At 38.8% G+C, this 20,017-nt stretch overlaps 2 protein-coding genes and 1 non-coding gene across 6 annotated transcripts in view; 2 read left to right on the forward strand and 1 right to left on the reverse strand.

The window, feature by feature from the left end:
• The window catches only part of c17h20orf27 (chromosome 17 C20orf27 homolog), a 35,449-nt gene extending 27,105 nt beyond the window's left edge, over positions 1–8,344 (forward strand). For 2 of the 3 annotated variants that reach the window (XM_031289917.2, XM_031289915.2), the window contains exons 5-6: positions 1,787–1,912; positions 6,127–8,344. In XM_031289917.2, the coding sequence (XP_031145777.1) occupies positions 1,787–1,912; positions 6,127–6,227 (227 nt within the window). In that variant the 3' untranslated portion in view covers positions 6,228–8,344. The remainder of the gene's footprint in view (positions 1–1,786; positions 1,913–6,126) is intronic. The other variant, XM_031289916.2, reaches the window with a different exon arrangement.
• trnag-gcc lies at positions 3,984–4,054 on the reverse strand. Its single transcript has one exon. It is a non-coding gene; the product is annotated as a tRNA-Gly (tRNA).
• Positions 8,345–13,419: 5,075 nt separating the features above from the next.
• vax2 (ventral anterior homeobox 2) overlaps positions 13,420–20,017 on the forward strand; it is a 31,510-nt gene continuing 24,912 nt past the window's right edge. Inside the window, exons 1-2 of one of the 2 annotated variants that reach the window (XM_035994153.1) lie at positions 13,420–13,430; positions 15,119–16,097. In XM_035994153.1, the coding sequence (XP_035850046.1) occupies positions 15,863–16,097 (235 nt within the window). In that variant the 5' untranslated portion in view covers positions 13,420–13,430; positions 15,119–15,862. Of the gene's footprint in view, positions 13,431–15,014; positions 16,098–20,017 lie in introns of those variants that run through there. The other variant, XM_031289950.2, reaches the window with a different exon arrangement.

Consider the following 20,017-nt stretch of genomic DNA (forward strand, 5'->3'; position numbering starts at 1 on the left):
TTGGTCTTGACCCGAGTCCCTTTATTATGTGTATAATAATATTGGAGGGAAAGTGAAACACAGCTTGGACAGGGATGCTGTTCGGCTTTTCACAAGTTTAGACAGGTAGCTACGCCGACGTTTGCTAACGTTAGCGCAACAGCGTTAACCTAGACTGCTAGCTAGGTAAATATTACGACTGCCTTCGGAGTTTCCTATATCTGCGTCCACGTTGTCAACATAAGACATGTTGCGTTAGTGCTCCCTACAAAAACCCACCCATCTCGTAGGAGCGAAGCTTAACATTTCATTCAATACAATTATGGTACAAAAGGAGCACTAACGCCACATGTCTTATGTTCATAACGTGGACGCAGATAGAGGAAACAACGAAGGCAGTCGTAATATTTACCTAGCCGTCTAGGCTAACGCTGTTGCGCTACGTTAGCAAAACGTCGGCGTAGCTTTAGCTAGCTGTCTAAACTAAAGGGTCCATCAAAACGTGAGATATCTAATCGAAAATGTACTTACAACGTCGGGGGATTTCACAGGTGGGACTGACTGGCAAGTTAGCCCATAGCTAACATGCCTTCTATTTCTAGATCTAGCTTGATTACCAGTACTTATCTGAACTAACGACATGATCACTGTCACTAAATATAAAGAAAACATTGACTTTCACTCGGTGCTATTCACTGACAGTAAAAACACCTCTTCCTCATCCCAGTCAGTCACCATAGTTCTAGTACTAGACTGAGGCACGTCTCCCCAACGTGACGTCATCACCGAATTGCGTTAAAAAATCCACTAAACGACTAAAACGGTAAAAACTGGCCTTTAACACTATTTGGTGACATTTTTAACAATGATATACATATGTTGAGTGCTTTATGTACCCATTAATCAACAGTGGTGGTTAACCTGCAACATGGGCTTTAAGTTCCTTGAAGAGCACTTAAATGTCATTCATTACATAAATCCCCTTTTAATTACTTTTCTTAATATTAGTTATCTTCCCTAATCCCCATACAATGCAACATTCATTCAGTTAGTAATTTACAAATGCAAAAAGAAGTTAACATGTGCCTGTTTTTATTGCAGGCAGACCTGATATCAAATACTTTACAAGTGACTCTCAGCGGCACTGTAACAGGCTGCTGCGGTGTCACCAGATGGCTGAGGATTACAGGAACAGACAGCTGAGACAGTATTTCGCTCAGCAATCCGTCAATCATTACAACAAAACTCACTTTCAAACACTTTTGTTTGTCTTGAATTCTTGTCACTCGTCGTGCTGTCAGAGGTGGTAAACCCTCTTTACTGGACTCCCCCCTCGCCACCAAACCTGCTAAATTGGGCCAAGGGTGATCCTCTAATGTTTCTGGGAGTCCTTCCCACTAAATGCCTGTAACTAAAGCAGGTTACTGACCTTTACCTTCAGCTTACTGCCACACTCGTTATATTACACTCTGTGCCTGGAGCTGTGTATATGATGTCAACAGCAGAGTTTATGTTTACCTGTGTGTGTGTGTGTGTGTGTGTGTGTGTGTGTGTGTGTTTAAGTCGGCTGCCTTCATGGGTTTTCCCATCATTTTGTTCTCTTGACCACATGATTGTGTGTCTAGTATCGGTCTGATCCATATTCAAAACATCGCCTCACGCAGAGATACAAAAAAAAGTGTTACATGTGTGAAGTAAAACTCTGCAATAAAGAGGAAATCCAATCTCTCTTCTTCTTCTTCATGTTTCTCTCTCTCTCTCTCTCTCTCTCTCTCTCTCTCTCTCTCTCTCTCTCTCTGTTTCCCAGGAGGTCTGAAGGTGACGTGCGAGTACATGGCCCAGCAGGAGGGAGTTCTCTGTGAGGAGGTGCTGCTGCAGAGCGAGACCAACCAGGACATCTGTGTTAAAGTAAAGGTTCACGCCAGAGTCATGGGTGAGGCTACTTTACAGATATAAGTGATAATAATTGCTTTAGCTTTTGTTGGCTTGTTTAACTGTTGGGGAACTGAAAGTGTTTCCTGTTAAAACTCAACATTTCACTGGCCTTTTTATATTTATATTCAGTAGGACGTAGGATTTCCCCATTTCTGGACTACATATCCCTGCCTCTGCTGAATAATTTTTTATCCCCGGTGGGAACAAAATGTATCCCCCCCCCCCTCAAAGTGATCAATGCTACTTCACCAATAGACCATATATTATATACCTAAAATAGAAGTAGGCTATTTTAAACTACGTAAAGCGCTGTAGCGTGAACAGTCTATAGGGCCATAGAACGATAAAATCTGAGCGGCTGGTTGTATTTAGCCGCAACAGAGCTCTTGGACGCCGGCTACCAGCAGCAGTTGTTTAGCCGCCAATAGGTGACTGTGAGCCGGCTACAGGCACTGCCAGATGACGGTCCTCTCAGGGCCGTGGTAGTTGATTATTGATTATAATTATTATCTCAGTTGATCGTTTTGGTCTATCAAATATGTAAAAAAAATTGTCACAAATCACAATTTCCTACAGCCCAACGTGAATTATTTAAACTGCCTGTTTTGTCCGACCAACAGTCCAAAACTCACAGATACATGTGAGAAGCTGGAATGAGTCTTGATGAATCGTCTTTCAAAATAGCTGCTAATACATTTCAACAATCGATTAATTGACTGTTCAGCCCTACTTTTTTGTATTTTTTTTTTTAAAACGGAACAATACAATTCAATTGGTTGCTCAAATTAGAGCAACCAAATGCAAACAGGTGACAGGTTACAGCAGATTGTTGTAGGGGGTGGCTGCGTCATGCCAAAGGTTTTTCCCTCGTTGCACTGCAAGGGAGGATATCAGGTGTGATGTCGATAAAATGTGGCCAGACAGAGAGGAGAGATTAGTTGACCCTTGAGGTTGATACATTTGCTGCATATTTTCTTTTTTCTTGCACATCTTGTACAACAGTTCCTGATTATTTTGCTGTTGTACATCTTTTTTTCTGTACAGGCTTCCTTTGTGTGTTTGTGGTTGGTTGGTGTGTACAAACGTTTGTACATTGAGCAAGTATAGTATGTGCCATGACTGACATCAATACTCTTCTGCTGCCTGAATATAGCAACTGGACAATATTACACAGGGTCACTGTCACCCTTTTAGAGTACACTGTCATTTGACAAGATGTCTTTGCATTTTGACTGTCTTGGTCTAAACAATGGTAAAAGAACCTTTTGTATGGATGGCAGTGATTTATTCATTGATGGATTTATTTACATTTGAAACAGGAGTTAATTATTTTAATTGAGTAATCACCTTTTGCAGGTCACATAGAGTGATGTGCTGAATGTACCACATGGTGTGAGGATTGTACTTGGGAGTTTTGACAATTCAGTAAATGTGCCAAAGCGATTGAGAAAAACTGTAATCGGTGTGCTACTGCCTCCTACTGGTGACTCTGTACACTGGGTCATTTTAACAGCACTAAAAAAAAAACTCAAGTGATAAAAGTTTGTTTTAAAATCTCAAGAAAGGGGATCAAATTCTTGGTATTTTATAAAATGCAAAGTTCTTCTTTAGGTGTACAGAAAGACTGTAAAAACAACTCTCCTACATTGTAAGATTATTTTTCTGGTCTCTGCTATTGTAAAGCTCTCTGAGGCAGAGAAGAGCCTGTAATGAATTTGCATTTTCTCCACTTAAATCAGTGTCAGTAAGCTAAGTTGTCTTGGTGAGTATTTATTTTTACTCACGCAGCGTTGTCTGAACATCTGTCCAGATGTCTGTGTGTAATTGAGGCCTGGATGATGACCAGATCAAAGGATTAAGCTCTGCTGTTACTCTTAGCTGCACTACTGCGTTTAGATCAGTGGCTGAATACATGTGATGTAACATTGAACTACTGAATATAGCCATTTGTTGCAGTCCTAATGAAAATAAGTACTCCTTTATTTTGAGCATATTTATGTGTGTCTGCAGTCAATACCCCCACTCTCTTACATTATGGAAATGGGTGGGGGGGGGAAAGAAAAGTGTGTTGCATTGGCCGGGAATCGAACCCGGGCCTCCCGCGTGGCAGGCGAGAATTCTACCACTGAACCACCAATGCATTCATATGTGTTATGTGTGCACTAACAAAATTTAACATTGAGTTACGAAAACAGGGTTGAGTTCAAAGTTAAGTTTGTGATCTAAACTTATCACTTTCTATCACAAGAGGTTAATGAATGTTCATTGTACATGTTTAATTCAGCATGCATGCATTATGTACCAACACTGCCTTGTTCATAATCACTACGACAGAGAACTGAAGAGGTTGATCAGTTCGTAACAGTACAGAGTGAATAATTTGGACTCCTGTTCTGATTTCTGTGATCATCTATTGCGTCCTGCTCTGCAGCTTTTCAGACTAGAGCCGTTCAAAAGGGAGCTTCCTGTGTTCCACATGGGAGGGCCTAAAACTGCATGTAAGCAGATACTTCCAGGTCGGAGGGGGTTGAGGGGGAAGTGTTGCACTAAACGGAGCTTCTTAGTCAGTCCTTTATCACATGCTGTGTGCACACATGGATTATATTCTTACAGTTTGTGACTGATATGTGTGACCTTTCAATGGACAATGAGTGACTGTTTGGTTCAATGGAGACAGAATTAGCTCAGTTTTAACCCTCTTGAGAAATATGCTCTTCATTTGCGTCTCAGCCAAAAGTCAGTTGCTCTTCAGCTTTTTCAAAATGCTCGACAAGACTTTAATAACAAATACAAGAAAAAAGAGGACACATCATTCCCATGCTTGCATCCCTTCACTGGCATCCTGTAAGTTTTAATGCTAATCATGTTTAAGGTACTGTGGGCAACATGTGAAGGCACCAGTGTACTCCATCAGCTACTGTACTTGTCAGGTGGAAGATGGTGTTTGGAAACCCTCTCCTCCTGCGCCTTTCTGACTTCGGATTGGGGATGCTGTGTCCATTTGTGTCCATTTCTGTAACTTTCCTAAACCAATAAGCAGACATTTACACTCTCTTCATGCTGTGATTGGCCAGCTGTACAGAGGTGAGAGGAGCCAGGGTTTGAACTTCTCTCTCTAGCTCTCTTTTTTTCATTCTTGGTACAACTATTTCTTTAACTGTTTATCTGAACAACTGAGTGCCACACTATAAATATCCTTCAGGAGGAACTGTCTGCCGTTATCCCTATACTTAAACATTATTGCGTCTCCCCGCTTCTCTATCACGGCCGGCTTTCCACTTACCTAGCACATAACACTTTTGCCTTCCAAAGTGGTCAGTTTTTTTTAGCACAAAGCAGCCTGAGATTGTCAGACAGGGGTCTCCTGGCTGTTCCAGATATACTGTAGTACCAGGGGTAACCAGGCTACTTTGAAGCTCCCAGCTTGAGGCTCCCAGGCAAGCCAAATATTGTTTAAAATCAAGTCAAGTCAACTTTATTGTCAATTCTGCAATATGTGCCAGACATACAGAGCAATTGAAAATACATTTCTCTCCAACCCACGGTGCAATAAGGACACGTACAAGTATAAAATAAACAGATAAGAAATATATACAAATAAGATAAAGAAAGATAAGTTATATATACAATAAAAAAGAGAAGTAATATGTACAATACAGTAATAAATTCTAAATAGTGCAAATGTCAGGCAAAATCAAACAGTACAGAAAACTAAAGATAAAGACATTGAAGTGTGCAATATGAAAGGAAGAGTTCCTGAGTGTCTTCTTTTTTTATAAAGTGGCTGGTGCTGATCCTGATGGAGCGGGGGAGGGTTCAAAGTCCAGAGTTCTTGGGGGCAGAGAGGAGCGGAGGGAGAGAGGGGAGGGTGTTGAGTTTCCTGACAGCCTGGGGAATGAAGCTGTTCTCCTTATTACAGATATTAGAAAATGTTTGAAGGATGGCAGAATGGTATCATAGTTGTAATACAGAGTGACTTCAGCTTCAAAGGTAACGGATACAGGCGGTATCTGATCCTGGAAACACCTTAGTCTGTGTATGTATTACCTTAGACTGTATAACCATGTCTAATGCCTATGGATGAAAACGGCAGACCAAAGTATTTCGCCCATTGCTCGCTAAGCTTTGAGAAAGTGTTTAATGAACCTGTTGGATTAGTGAATCTCTCTCTCCCTCTCTCTCTCTCTCTCTCTCTCTCTGCCACTTATCTAGATCGTCACCACGGTACACCCATGCTACTGGAGGGAGTCCGCTGCATCGGGGTGGAGTTGGAGTACGACTCTGAACAGAGCGACTGGCAAGGATTCGACTAAAGTTCCTGCTCCCCTACACCTGAAATACACACACACACACACACACACACACACACACACACACACACACACACACACACACACACACACACCTGCCATCACTGAAGTGTACCCCTACCAAATTAAACACACACCAAATAGGAAAGTGTGTACACACAAATGATTTAGTGCCACATAATGTACATACAGCGTTCAGTGTTGGATTCAGAGAAATTGGATATTTGCGTCCTGAGAACATTAACATACAAACACATTCCTCTGCTGCAACTTTCACAACATCGACAGCATCTCAACAGTTTCCTCCAATTCTTGTTTGTCACCATGATGTATTCTGTTGTTAATCTGTGTTTTCCTTACTGAACCTCTAGAGGGCAGCAGCACTCTTTGAATCAGTGCAGCCTCAGATCCCTTTTCACCGCCTCTTGTGCTCCAGTTCACTCTTTTCCTGATGTGCAAACTGAGTCCCATATGGATTTATAGGTGAGGGAGCAAATAAGGGCTCTTTTATTAATTTAGTAGTTTAAAAGTGACCTATAGAAAGGAATAGAAACCTGCACAATTCTGGGAAAAAAAGAAAGAGTTGAACTGATTAGCAATGTGGAGCCTGTAATGTCTCTGTTTAACCTCAAGGTGGCCCTGCAGACCACTGTATGGAAAGCTGAAGTTATATATCTTCAATATATGAGGTTCCTGTTGTGATAACTAGTACTTTTCATTTTCTGCATTTCCCAGGAAATCCCAAAGAGTGTGAACGTATTTTAATAGGTGTATGTAAGGTGTATTTGAGGAAAGTATTTGCAGCAGCAATAATGAAAAGAGAGGCTTTCCTCTGAGAAACAGAGAAGACAGAAAAGAATAATGCTTAAAAACATGTGCGCTAGCTATATGGCATTAATCTACTGAGGTATTATTTTCTGGGATGACCTCCCTGCATGATTATGAACATTTGTGTGAAATAGTGCATCTAAAAAGAAGTGCTTTGTCCTTTTATTGTAAGGAGTTGACACCAAATTCGGATGATTAGTGTCTATGTTTTAGATCTCTGCTACCAAACTTCTACGTTGTTGAGCTGCAAATATAATGGCATGTCGTTATGTTTTGCCACTTTTCACAAAATAAAAAAAAAAAGTACAATCAAACAAGACTTTTTTAAGGCTATTACATAGAGCCGAAATAAAGTATAGTTGATTAATTGATCAGTCAATCAACAAAAAACTTAATGTGCAGCTATTCTGATAATTATTTAATGATTGAAGACATTTTTCAAGCCAAGATGTCAACATTCTCTGGTTCCAGATTTGCAAATGTAAGGATTTTCTTTATTTAAATTTGATACGTCTGGGTTTTGGACTGTTGGTTCGATAAAACAAGATATTTGAAGACGTCACCAGGACATTTGCTCCCTTATTCTCTGAATTTGGATAATCAAGAAAATAATCATTATTTTTTATTATTTTGTGTTTTGGGTGGATTTTCCCTTTAATAAAACCTGCTGCAGCCACTTCAGCAGAGTTCGGGAAGGATTTGTTTCTTTTGTTTGAATTCATTCATAAAGCCTTCAGAGCACACATGCGACGCAAAGTGCCTTTCATTATACCGTCCTGTTTCTCATTTAGCTTGATTCCCATGTTGTTTTACCATCTCCTGCACATCCTGCACCCACCAGACAAACAGTGTTAAATCCCCTCAAACAGGTGGATCTGTCTCTCAATCCCATCGCTCCTGTCCCAGTACGAGTGCAGATCAGAGAGTTCATGATCACTTTTCAGCTCTGCTTTTTTCACATTTGTGCCATGATCTGGCTGCACTGTCGTCGTTCTGCGTGAATCAACATTTTGTTTTGTTATACCCTATTGAATAAATCAGCCTTAAAGGAAATGATCCTGTGTGTAATGTCTCTACATAGTGGACCACAAGCTGTCGTCGTAGATTAAATAGATGTATTTGATGTTTGCTTGTAATAGGTCAAAGTCGGCTTGGTTTCTTCTTCTAAAGTGAAACACTCAATAGGTTACTGTTTCAAGAATGTAGCAGTGTATTTGTTGAGATCTGTCTTCTGTGTGTGTGGTTTGTATTTCAGAATATCAAAAATGAATAAAAGTTAAGTGTATGTTTGAGTTTTGTTACTTATTGTGTCTTCAGTCAATTCACAGCAGGAACACTTGGTGGCAGTCTACACCGCTGCACTGATGTCACCTCTGTTACACACAATATATTCTCATGTAAGATTTAAAAACAAAATCAACATTTTAGATTGATTTGAAAGTCTTCTTAGAACTTGGGGTTTTATAAGATTAACTAGTTTACATGTTCAAAGAGCAAAAACTAACTGGTCATTTTAACTGAAACTTTAATTGAAAACACTGTATTTAGCAACGTGAGTGTGTACACTTTCCCAAGAGACTGAAATCAGCCCCAGAGGTGTGAGAATATAGCTGTTTTTAACATTCAACACATTTGTTGCCATTTTACTGAAACTTCTGTTCAGTCACTGTTCTCATCTGAGGTACAAGATCACTTTTTACTTGTGTTCAGTCAGAAATTTAATTTAAGATAGAAGAATCACACCAATTGAAAACATATTTCGTGAGTTTAACACAAATATTGAAGAGACTGACAAATTTTCTCTTTTGTAGGCTAAATGTTAATTAGATGTTTCCAATGATCACAATCCAGTCTGGATTCCTTTGTTGCTTCATACTTTTAGAGGCTGATTTGCATAGAAAACATCAATGTTTTCTGATGAACCCTAAAGTTCAAAGAAATGCTTTTTTTGAGCTTCCTGTATTTATCTGCCTCAACCTCTTTGATTAGATTCAAATATGGATGGTTTGCACTTTTTAATTTAGGGCTTTTTGCAAATGAAGAAATACTTGATTTGGATAAGTGCTTTCAAGGTTCTGGAAGAATAGAGATATGTAGAATTTCGGTCTGCTTCGAAAAATTTTAGCTGCAAAATGTTTTGTTTTTTTAAATTAGAATTAGAAGGTGGTGAATGTGCTAAAGAAACAACTTTTTAATCAGTGAAATGTGAGGTTGTTGGTTAAACTGGCAGCAACTATGGACTTACAACAGTCTCATCATGACTGATAAATAACAGGCGGAAATGTATACAGTGCAACAACAAACCTTCCACTAGTACTACTAAAACAGCACATAATTTCTCTTACGTAAACGTTAACACTGGAAAAGGAGTTGCTTTAATCTCGTTGTACATGGGTATAATGACAATAAAAGGCATTCTATTCTATAACAGTTGAGTAGGACATGACAAGGACAGGCTAAGCAGTCTGTGTGTGGATGTAGATAACAAAGAAACGTTAAGTTCAGTTTTAGCTGTTCAATAACCAGCTGCCGTTTAAGTCCACATTATAAAGATAATTACGAATATTTAGAGACAAAAGTGCATTAGGAGCCATTAGAGTATCACTATAAGTTTGTGCTGAAAAACTCAACTTTAAAGCTTATACATTTAAAACTTTTAATTTCCAGATTGGCACTTCTGACAAAGTATTCTACAAAAAGGACCAATCTTAGATAACCATTGCTATTGAAAATGCAAATTGAAAACTTCTAAATGCATCAGTATAGCACTTAACTTAATTTTTTTGAAAATGTTAAATATACATTTGGCAATCCAAAATAAATCAGTATCGGTTGCTTGAGTGATATTTGCGAAGATATGAACACAAGTTTAAAGAATTGTGCCGAGTTCAGCACAGTGGGACAGTTGGGAGTCCTGAGTTAAACCCGGACACAGCAGCCCCAGCCCCGCTGCCGCTGCTGCTGCTGCAGACACAACCTTTCTACAACAGTCTGCTAATGGTGCAGAGCTGCGGAGGAATCCATTTAGTAAACAAAGAGCAAGACATCTTTTTCATTTCGTCGTTACTGGTTCTTTTTTTTCCAGTCTTGCACATGTGAAGTCTATTTCTTTCTCTTACTGTTTGCTTTTATTTGAACACCACAGGTGTGTGTTGTATCAACAATGCTTTAAAATTGTGACGGGGAGAAGAACAGTTTCACAGTGTGCATTAATTAGGGTACACAGCACTTTATTGTTACAGTGGTAGTATAGGCTATTGGTGGTGTATAGGCTACAGTCTGGGTCAGGATTAATTTGGAGTAGACATGCATTAACTTTGAGCTCGTTGCTGCGGCAGCGTCTAAATAACCCACGTGTTGGTGTGTGTGGGTAATAAATAGCTATATTTAAACTCCGAGCTCTAGGTTAAAAGAGAGAAATATTAATACTAAAACTATGTTTTCCAGTTATTTGTCTTAAACCTTTATTTTAAATAATCGACAGTGTGTCCCTTTAATGCAACACAAGTCTACACAAGTAAAATATTTTGTGTTCGTACATTATAACTTGTAGCCCGACTTACACATCTTTATAATACTGTATTAGTTTAATATGTACAGTATGCATCTATGATTATCCAGTGTAAAATCAAATTATTTGATCAGTATTCTGTTGATTGACATCGTGGTGCTTGGCAGCTATCAAACGGAAGACTTCCCTGACAGTCAGTAAATATAAATGTAAACTCCTGATAGACTAAAAAGCGTATTGTTATACTCACATGTAGCCCTATACCTATACGTTAAAAACAAGGCCGAGTTTGTACTAGCACTGACTACAAAGCATTCATTTTCTTCTCATAACAATTCCTATAAAATGAACTAAATTCCGTTTACTTAACTGCAGTTCTTCACGGTGACCCTGTTTATGTTTTAGCCATTTGGTTGAAGGAATTACAGATTCTTCAGTTGCAGTTTTCTTGTGTTTCCTTATTTGTGCAATCTACTTTATAAAGCAGATAAATTGCGTCTGTGCAACATTATTTCAGTAATCTGACTTTGACTACACAGCATTAAAGTTCGAGTTAGAGTGTGTAAACAAAAGTTGAGTGAGAGTGAGGGATAGCATATAAAAAGATATGTTGATAATAAGTCTGTGCTTAAAGTGACCACATTCTGACCTGACTTCTGTCACTGATATTTATCATAAAGACGAGGCCAGTGTGGCTGTTAATTTGGAAAATAAACTCCAATAAATGGTGCGTAAAGCTGCGTGTCCGTCAAACTCACGCGTATTTTCCCATTCCCACAAAGCAGCAGGAGCAGTTGTACGACTTTTCATACTAGATCCAACGCATTTTTCACCTATTTTCATCTATATTTAATAATTTTAATTATTTAATATCGCAGCTGCTTGTGAGTGACATAACGTGCTTCGCTATTAAAAAAGAAAAAAACATTTTCAATATTACTGCCTCTTATAAAGGCTTGGGAAATCATAAATAGTCTACATGCATTCGTTGTGACAAAAATCGTATTTTTCTGATGACTGAGTCCAAACTGAACGCTATATACACCAGGTTGCATAAATCATCTGAAATGAATCTTTCCCTAAAAACACACCTCCATGGACTCGTACATGCGGCCAGATGTTTGCCATTCCTGCACAGATTTGTCTGGAGCTTGTGTGGGATGTGTGAACTCTGAGTGGCCCGGTGGCCTCCCTCTGACCTCTGGGATTACAGTAATCTCTGCTGATTGATCTGATTGATCAGATTCATCTCCACGAGGCCGGGGAGGAGTATATGAGGCAATCGGTGCATGGTTCAAGTAAACATTTGTTTCATTTTGGCCTGCGGGCAAATACAGGCAGAGAGTAGTTGTGGGTTTTTACTCTGGCTAAAGGCATCAGGATCTGCAGTAATGCAGTAATTAGGATTTTGAGTGGAGCAGAAATATGATTCATATAAAATGGAGTTGAAGTTTAGGGGAAGTCGTTTAGGTTTGATCATCATCAGTAAATAATTGAGTTGTTTTTTTTTCCCCTGATTGCACTGCATGGTTTTAAGATGACAGTGCATTCAGATCATCAATTATAAAAAATATTCTAAAGTAAACATCTCCTCAGGGCAGAGAGAACTGCCATAACATTTCAAAAGTAGGGAAACTTGGTTATTAATCTATCCTACTGATGAAGTAATTAAAAAAACAACATGACATGGCACTGATTGCAACGTGATAAATAAAGATGTGGTCGGAAGAAGTAACACAATGATGTTAAGATACTCTGTTACAAGTAAAAGTTGTGCTTACAAGTACTATCAGCAAAATAAAGTTCTCATTATACAGGATTATTGATGCATTGACATGTAAACATAATATTTATGTTGCAGCTGGTCAGATGAATCTGTTTTATACTGTTTGGGTAATTTAATAAATGCATCATTCATTTCTATGAAAGTTACATCTACAGTAGCCTTTATGTTAATATTGTGCAATGTAAACAAAATAAAATAAGATAAGATAGACTTTATTAATCCTACACTGGGGAAATTCCTGTGCTACAGCAGCTCAAAAGAAAAAAATGTATACACATCAGAATAACACAAATACACATTAAGTAGACATAGGAGAAAAAAATATACATAAAGTATAAGAAATGGAAAAATAGAATTAGTTATAATAATAATAATAATAATAATAATAATAATAATAATAATAATAATAATAAAAAAAAAATAATAGTAATAAAACACATATTTACACAATAAACACCCTTATATAAACAGACACTGATATATAAACACTGATATACAGATGAGTAAGGTGCAGATGAGTAAAGATGACATATTACACAGTTGATAACAGAGAGTAATAAATATATAAATGCAGTAGTAGTGCAGAATATTGTCCAGTGATGGCTCATATTGCAGAGACAGCTAGCAGTGCTACATTATGATGTTGCATTAAAGAGTCTGACTGCTGCTGGAACGAAGGACCTGCGGTAGCGCTCCTTCTAACTTCCTGTTTTAAACTGCGTTTTCACTTTTATTTTATATTTTTTATTATAGCCTATGTGCATATTATTAGTCTCCCAGGAAGACCAACTGAATCAGTGGCGAATACACGTATCTATCTATCTATCTATCTATCTATCACTATGAATTTGTTCTACTTATTTAGGCTATTTTACATTGTGTATCAGGTTCCCAAGAAAGACTAAAGAGGTGTCAGTCAGTGCTGCAAATATCCTGCATGACACTTTTTGCAGCAAAAGCAGCAGCTATAAAATGTTCATACGATTGCTAAAATATTATAATCACACCACATAATGACACAAAAAATGTTTCCTTAATGCGCCTAAAGATTGAAATCAAAATATGAGAAGTATTTAGAAAAGTTATAGACGTAGTATAAGTAAAAATAGTAAATAAATGAAATTGAAATAAAAACACTGGAGAGAAAAGTTGTGTGTGTGTGTGTGTGTGTGTGTGTGTGTGTGTGTGTGTGTGTGTGTGTGTGTGTGTGTGTGTGTCGCAGCACAGCAGCAGCAATCAGTCCCCTCTTGTCTCGCTGCTGAGTGCAGCGTCTGATTGACAGTTTCTATTCATCCTCTGTGAGATTAGGCCAGCTGAAAGGAGTAACGACCCATGGCTGTGTGCAGTAATTACGGCCTCGGATAAGAAAAATAAGAAAAAACACACATGGCAAACCTATAATTATATAATTCCGCTCAAAATCCTTTTTTCCTCTTCTCCGCAGTGTTTTCAAAGATGTTTCACCTGTATAGAGAAAATTCCAGCCAGTGTTTCAGTCATTCCTGCAAATGAAATCATCTCACAATCACAACAAACTACAGGCTGCACCATCAACACCAGAAAATGGGCTGGTGATTAAGGAAGATGGCTCTGCATACAGGCTAAATGGTAGTCATTGACTGTGAATGAGATGTTTTATCTGCAATGGAAAACAAATAGAAACCTCCATTTATGCTCTTTTTTTTTATTACTGAGAAGAGATTGTGTGTTACCAGTGGGGTTCTGCAGGAGCGCAGGGTGCCATCAACATGACATAAAACAATAGACTTGAGGCAAAATAACAGGAACACCTGTTGATCTTGTAACTTTTGATGAAACTGTTAATTCAATCTTTTTTTCTCTTTAATTTCCAGGCTGTGATATTTTTTTATGTGTTGCTGCTGTTGTATCCAACCTCAAAAATGTAACAGGATGTGACCAATATGAGTTGTTGAGGGCGATACCTTATTTTTAGAATAAGATTATACAGATGATGATGTTTTGAGTTGATATTACAGATGTTTGTATTTGAACATATTCTTGATGAAAACTGACAGTTTTGACAAAACACTACCAATTGATTTTGTTCTCATCTTCTGAAACAGCAGTTAGGGACATAAAAAACCTGTTGAAATCCAAACCTATAATTTTAGTCACTACTAACTCTAGGGTATTTAAAATTGCACCTAAACACTTGAATGTAGGCTAGCTGTTAAAGAAAATGAAACAAGCCTCAAATCTGGCTGCAGGCTTGTACAAACCTAAACCATGTCATGAATGTTTATTAAAAATCCAATAATATAGCCTACACCAGGCCTATGGGTTATGCAAATAGTATTTTGATTAAATTCTGTATTTGAGAGCCTATATTTTCATATTATGAATTTTGAGGCCCATGAATGAGTGAGATATAAAAGAATATGTCTTTGTCTTTGCACTCAGAGCCGTGAAACAATGTCAGCGTCTGACAGAGCTGCGGGGAAGCCCGGGCAGCGCTGCATTTGGCTGTTTCCAGAGTGGAAAGCGCACACAACCATCGTCTCATGTCTCCGTGCTCCGGGATCCCGGTCTGCAGCGTCGCTCAAATCCTCTTGTCAAAACGTACCCTACCAGCGGACCAATCAGCGACGACACTGCGTGGGCAGGAAATGACGTCTGAGGTTCATTCTTTGTAAAGTGTACCGTGTCACCACAAATATCCTCCACACACACACCAACAACATCTCTGCTCTGTTAGCGTAGGCAGGGTGTATCAGCCGCCCCGGCAGACGTGATGTTTCAGCTGTAAAGCAAATTATAAAAACTGACACGAGCGCTCCAGAGTTTATTTGGGAGCTAATGTGACCATTTTCCCGAGAGACCCCTCCTGAAGGGTTTCAACACAGACATAGCCTATCTTCTCTCCAAAAACAGAAGACCACCGACACCTTTATGTGGCCATCTCACCACCAACAACATGCAATCACGGATCCGCAGAGGCAGTCGATGTGACCGGGGCTGAAGTAACAGGCTGCTGCTCTGGACAGACCAGGAGAAACTTTCTTCCCTGGCTTGTGCCCCGTGAACTGTGACCGTTGCTGTGTGGGTTGCTCGCCGCCTCTCACTTTATTTCTACGTGGGTGAGCAGTGTGTGCGTGTGTTTGTGGCACCTCCCCGCTCCTCCATAGATCTGGTTGCCCCCTTGTACCTTACAAGCTGCACCATGCATTTCTTCTGCACCTCCTGGCTACTATAGCCTAGTTAGAGCAGGATCCCGAGGTCCCCCCACACCCCCCTCCGACCTGCTGACTTGGGTTTGGACTCCGGATCGTGTGTCATGCAGCGAGACCTGAAGCGTTCCCCGGTTCCGTCGCAGGACCGCGTGGTTCATTTGTAACTGGATCTACTTTTTTTGGAGGGAGAGGAGGGCATGTTCTTGTCTCTGGAGAACACTTGCAAAGAGGAGAAGAAAGTAGAAAGACGTGGGTGAGCAGCAGCGACAGAAGGACGTAGAGATAGCCTAATATTAGAGAGTGCAACTTAGGCTACTTGTAGATGTTTGATCAGGCCACGACTATGGGCGATGGGAACCACCGCTGTGGACGCAACCCGCTGTGTCCGGACCGGATGGAGACAGTATGCCGCTCCGAGATAGGAAGCCGGTCCCCGGTTCAGAGTTCCACCGACACCCCGGGGACAGCAGCGTCCACCCCGACGTCCTCCAGTGAAGACGGACACGACAAACTTTTGGGAGTGGACCCTGACTACTGTCGAAGGATATTAGTAAGAGGTAAGTAAACGAAAACAAAACAAACAACGATTTTTTTTCTGTGCGTTAATCTAAGTAGGCTATCATATGTGTGAGTTTCCAGGAAATTGAGGCTCTTTTAACTTCACTATTATTCTTTTCACAATTATCCCAACAATAAGTATCATAGTCATAGGATCACCCCAGACAACGTGTTGACAGTCATAGCAATTAAAGTAAGGAAAAGAAGAAAAAAAATCTTTAATTTGGGACAAATCTTCTAAAAAAGGAACCTGAATGTGGAGTTGTTTGGTGCTTCTCCGATTAAAACATGTCAAAATGGTACTAGAAAATATAATTAACTGAAATAATGCAGACATTAGTCTATTCAAACACAGAAGTGTGTAAAAGTTGGACTGGATGCTGAACAATAGATACAATACAATACAACACCTCTGGTGCAGGGTGGACTACACATAAACATCATGCTGTGGAAACAATAGGCTACTCTCACTTCCGTGATACCTAAATGATTGAACACCACCACACCCGTAAATATTAATTACAAAAAAAAATATTGCAATATAGGCAATATATTGTTTGGCACAGTCTCAGCTGTGACAACTCCTTTGTTCATTTGAAAATATAAAAACGTATTTAGTCAGATTAATAAACAATGATTTCATGTATATTCTATATGACTATATCGCCTCGTGCCTAGTGAACAATTTCTCTTTAACACATCTGTGTCTGAAGGTTAAAAATCACATCTGAGAAGGAAAAAGAAAAAAAAGAAACTGTTGAGGATAATCAGGAGAAATTTCTCCATCGATAACCACTGTAAAGGTGTGTGTGTGTGTGTGTGTGTGTGTGTGTGTGTGTTGTGTGTGTGTGTGTGGCAGGTTACTTGTCAGTAGCTGATTGTCTTTGTGTGCCAACGTTATGTTAATGAACACCAGAATCATATTTAATATGTCCACGCCCTCTCGAGGCCCTGCAGCCTTTGAATGAAATCACTGCAGTCTGCACACATTCTTAAAATTAAATTTGTATTCTATATACTTTATAAGGGGTTTTGGAGTCATATTTTAAGATCAAAACATTTGTATTTCATTTATGTTTGCACGTTAAATTATATAAAATTAAATTGCACCGTAAATGTGTGTCATGTGCTTACATGGAAGCTTAAAGGGTCCAATAACATTAAGACAATATATAAATAGTATAAATCTGTCTAGACCTGTAGGTTATTCAAGGTCTTTGCATGTAGGACATTTGTAATAATTTCAGCACGTAAACAGAACGACCCCGTGAGGGGGAAACAAATTTGAATTTAAAATATATTATTATGTGATGCATATTTTGAATGTGAATCATTGTGAAGTTTTCCTGCATGAAGGATATTTTTTTATTAAATGCTTTCCAAGAGCATAAACTCATCAGATTGCACGGTTTCAGAATTCCGTATAGAAAAAAAGATCAGATTAAATTGCAACTGATATTTTTGTGCAAGACTTTTTCAGCGGTGTGTGTAACTGTTTGCTGTGGACAGAATCAATATGTCGGCCTATCAATCCTCGGTTATAGGCGGATGTTGTGGATATTTGTGTTTCTGGCTGGTTAGTTGATCTTTTATTGGACGTTTAGTCGTGCGGTGTCCTGGCATATAGAGAAGTTGCTCGTTTAGCCAGAGGATAGTCAAATTAGTATAAGAACGAGCAATTTGAGATAGTAAATGACACAGAGAACGTGAGAGGAGGAGAATCACGGATACATGGCGAAAGAGTAAGAGACTTGGATGCAGAAACAAATAATAATTTGAAACTGTCTGCTTCTTCAGAGAGTCGATCAGTTCCAGTGTTGTTTGTAATCGTAGCAGCTGTAGGAATAGTCACAACATTTTCTTTAACGATTATTATTTCAGCTACTGTCATCTGTAAGACAGCTTTTTTTTTTTATCAAATTACATTTCTCTACTGCTGATCACATGACTTTCTGATACTGAGTATCTTTTTTTTTTACATTAGATCTGGTAGGCAGGTGTTCATATAGTCTCTGTAAAACTGCTGTAAAACACTGGTACTTTAACATACAGTCGTTATTGTGCTGCATCAGTCGCTGGTTAATGGTGTCCATCAGAGGAGAAAGTGTCCCGTAGAAGGACCAGGGTGTGAGGCGGTTTTGGTGGAGATACTGTAGACATATATAGAGTTCGCACTGAGCGAACGACGCCCGCAGTGTCAGGATTTGTTTTTTAAGCCGAGTCTGGATGCTTGGGTTTTCCGCAGAGAGGCCGGGGTCACCGAGAGGTCAGTCGGTCTGCACACAGACGCTGGTTCCCTCCTCTGCTCGCAAATGTTTCCATCACAGTGTGAGCTGTTATTTTTGCTCCGGAGCCGGAGAAGAAAGTATGTCTAAATATCTAAATATAAGGAGGGTTTACATCATCTTTTGCGCAGAATCTCACTTGCCTGGCGACACATTACGCAAAGTCATTACGCGTGCGTAAAGATGGAGACCTCTCAGGCATGTTTCCTTAGGCCTGTAAGTTAACCAAACACTGCAGTGCAACTGTCTATAACACTGTCATTGAAATAACAGTTTAATACAGTTAGGGCGTACTAACTGATTAATTTACTGCGTTTCATTAACTATTTTATTCCCTATTCTGTAGCAAAAACAGCCCCAGGTTTTCATTTTACGCACTGATTCTCCTTTCTTTACACCTGCTGTACTTAAGTACCTCAAATATTTTATTTACCCCTACATTACTACACTTTAAAATAACGTTAATGTAAGCAGATATGTCTTCAAAACAAATCCAATTTTCTTGTTACAGCTAAAACATATATATAAATATGTAAACTTAAGTTTTACTCTGTTACTTCAGATGTTTGGTTGCTCCTTCCTATAGAAACAATATGGATATTCGGTTCAATCAGTTTTGTTTCATATTTAATTCAGGACTCTTCATATTTTATTGGATTGCATATTTTATGACCTAAAAACCCTGGACAAAGAGGAGGTCTTGTCTGGCCTACGCTTCCATTCAATGCGATAAATACGAACAAACATTCCCGGCTACAGTGTTACAAACAAACCCAAAAAAGCTACCAATACAAATATCATACTGTTTGAAACACGTATTTTAAAAAAATGTCGATTACAACAAAATTAAAGTAACGATTGTGTGTGTTTTTTTTTTTTTTTTTTTTTATGTATTTAACAGTGTAGACAATAACCCGAGGGCTTGGGCGGGATGTAATGACCCCGACCCATCCAGGATATCTCTCTATAATTTTAATTTACTAAAATCTACCTTTTAATATAGGCTATGTTTTATACTCCCACTTTATTTTCTTCTTTTTAAATAAGTTCTGATTTTGCAGACAATCTTTGGAAACAAAAATCGAAGTAGCCAGTTCTTAAAATAAATCAACTGAGATAAATAACCTATATCCCAGTGTGGAACAAACGACCCAACAACAAATTAAATACGAAAATAAAAGGCACAAAAACACCCGGTGTTGTTGTGGTGGTGGATGGATGGATACTGACGCACAGAGCTTTGGAAACAGCTGAGAGTGAAGCTTTTGATTGGCTCTAAATTCTTTAACTATTTAAATGGCATGCAGAGAAATAACACTATACCACTTCTTTTATGCAATGGATGTGTTTCAAGGATTTTAACTTGAGTTTTTAGTTCATGAAAACACAATATATTTTCATGTTTAAGTAGCCTAAGCAAAACTGACAGCCTGCATACGATCACAATCACGTGGTCCAACACTACGCAGGCAATGCACGGGTTATGTACGCGTTTCAGTTTTGGACATTATAGATTCATAAGGAAAATCTCAACAACAAACACGAACCTTTCCTAAATATGTAATACATTTACTGAATATGGATTATAGACAGTGATGTGGTCAAACTAGGTATTAGCCATTACGAGACACTAA

The sequence above is a fragment of the Sander lucioperca genome, chromosome 17 (genome assembly GCF_008315115.2).
Source record: "Sander lucioperca isolate FBNREF2018 chromosome 17, SLUC_FBN_1.2, whole genome shotgun sequence".
Classification (NCBI taxonomy): Eukaryota; Metazoa; Chordata; class Actinopteri; order Perciformes; family Percidae; genus Sander; species Sander lucioperca.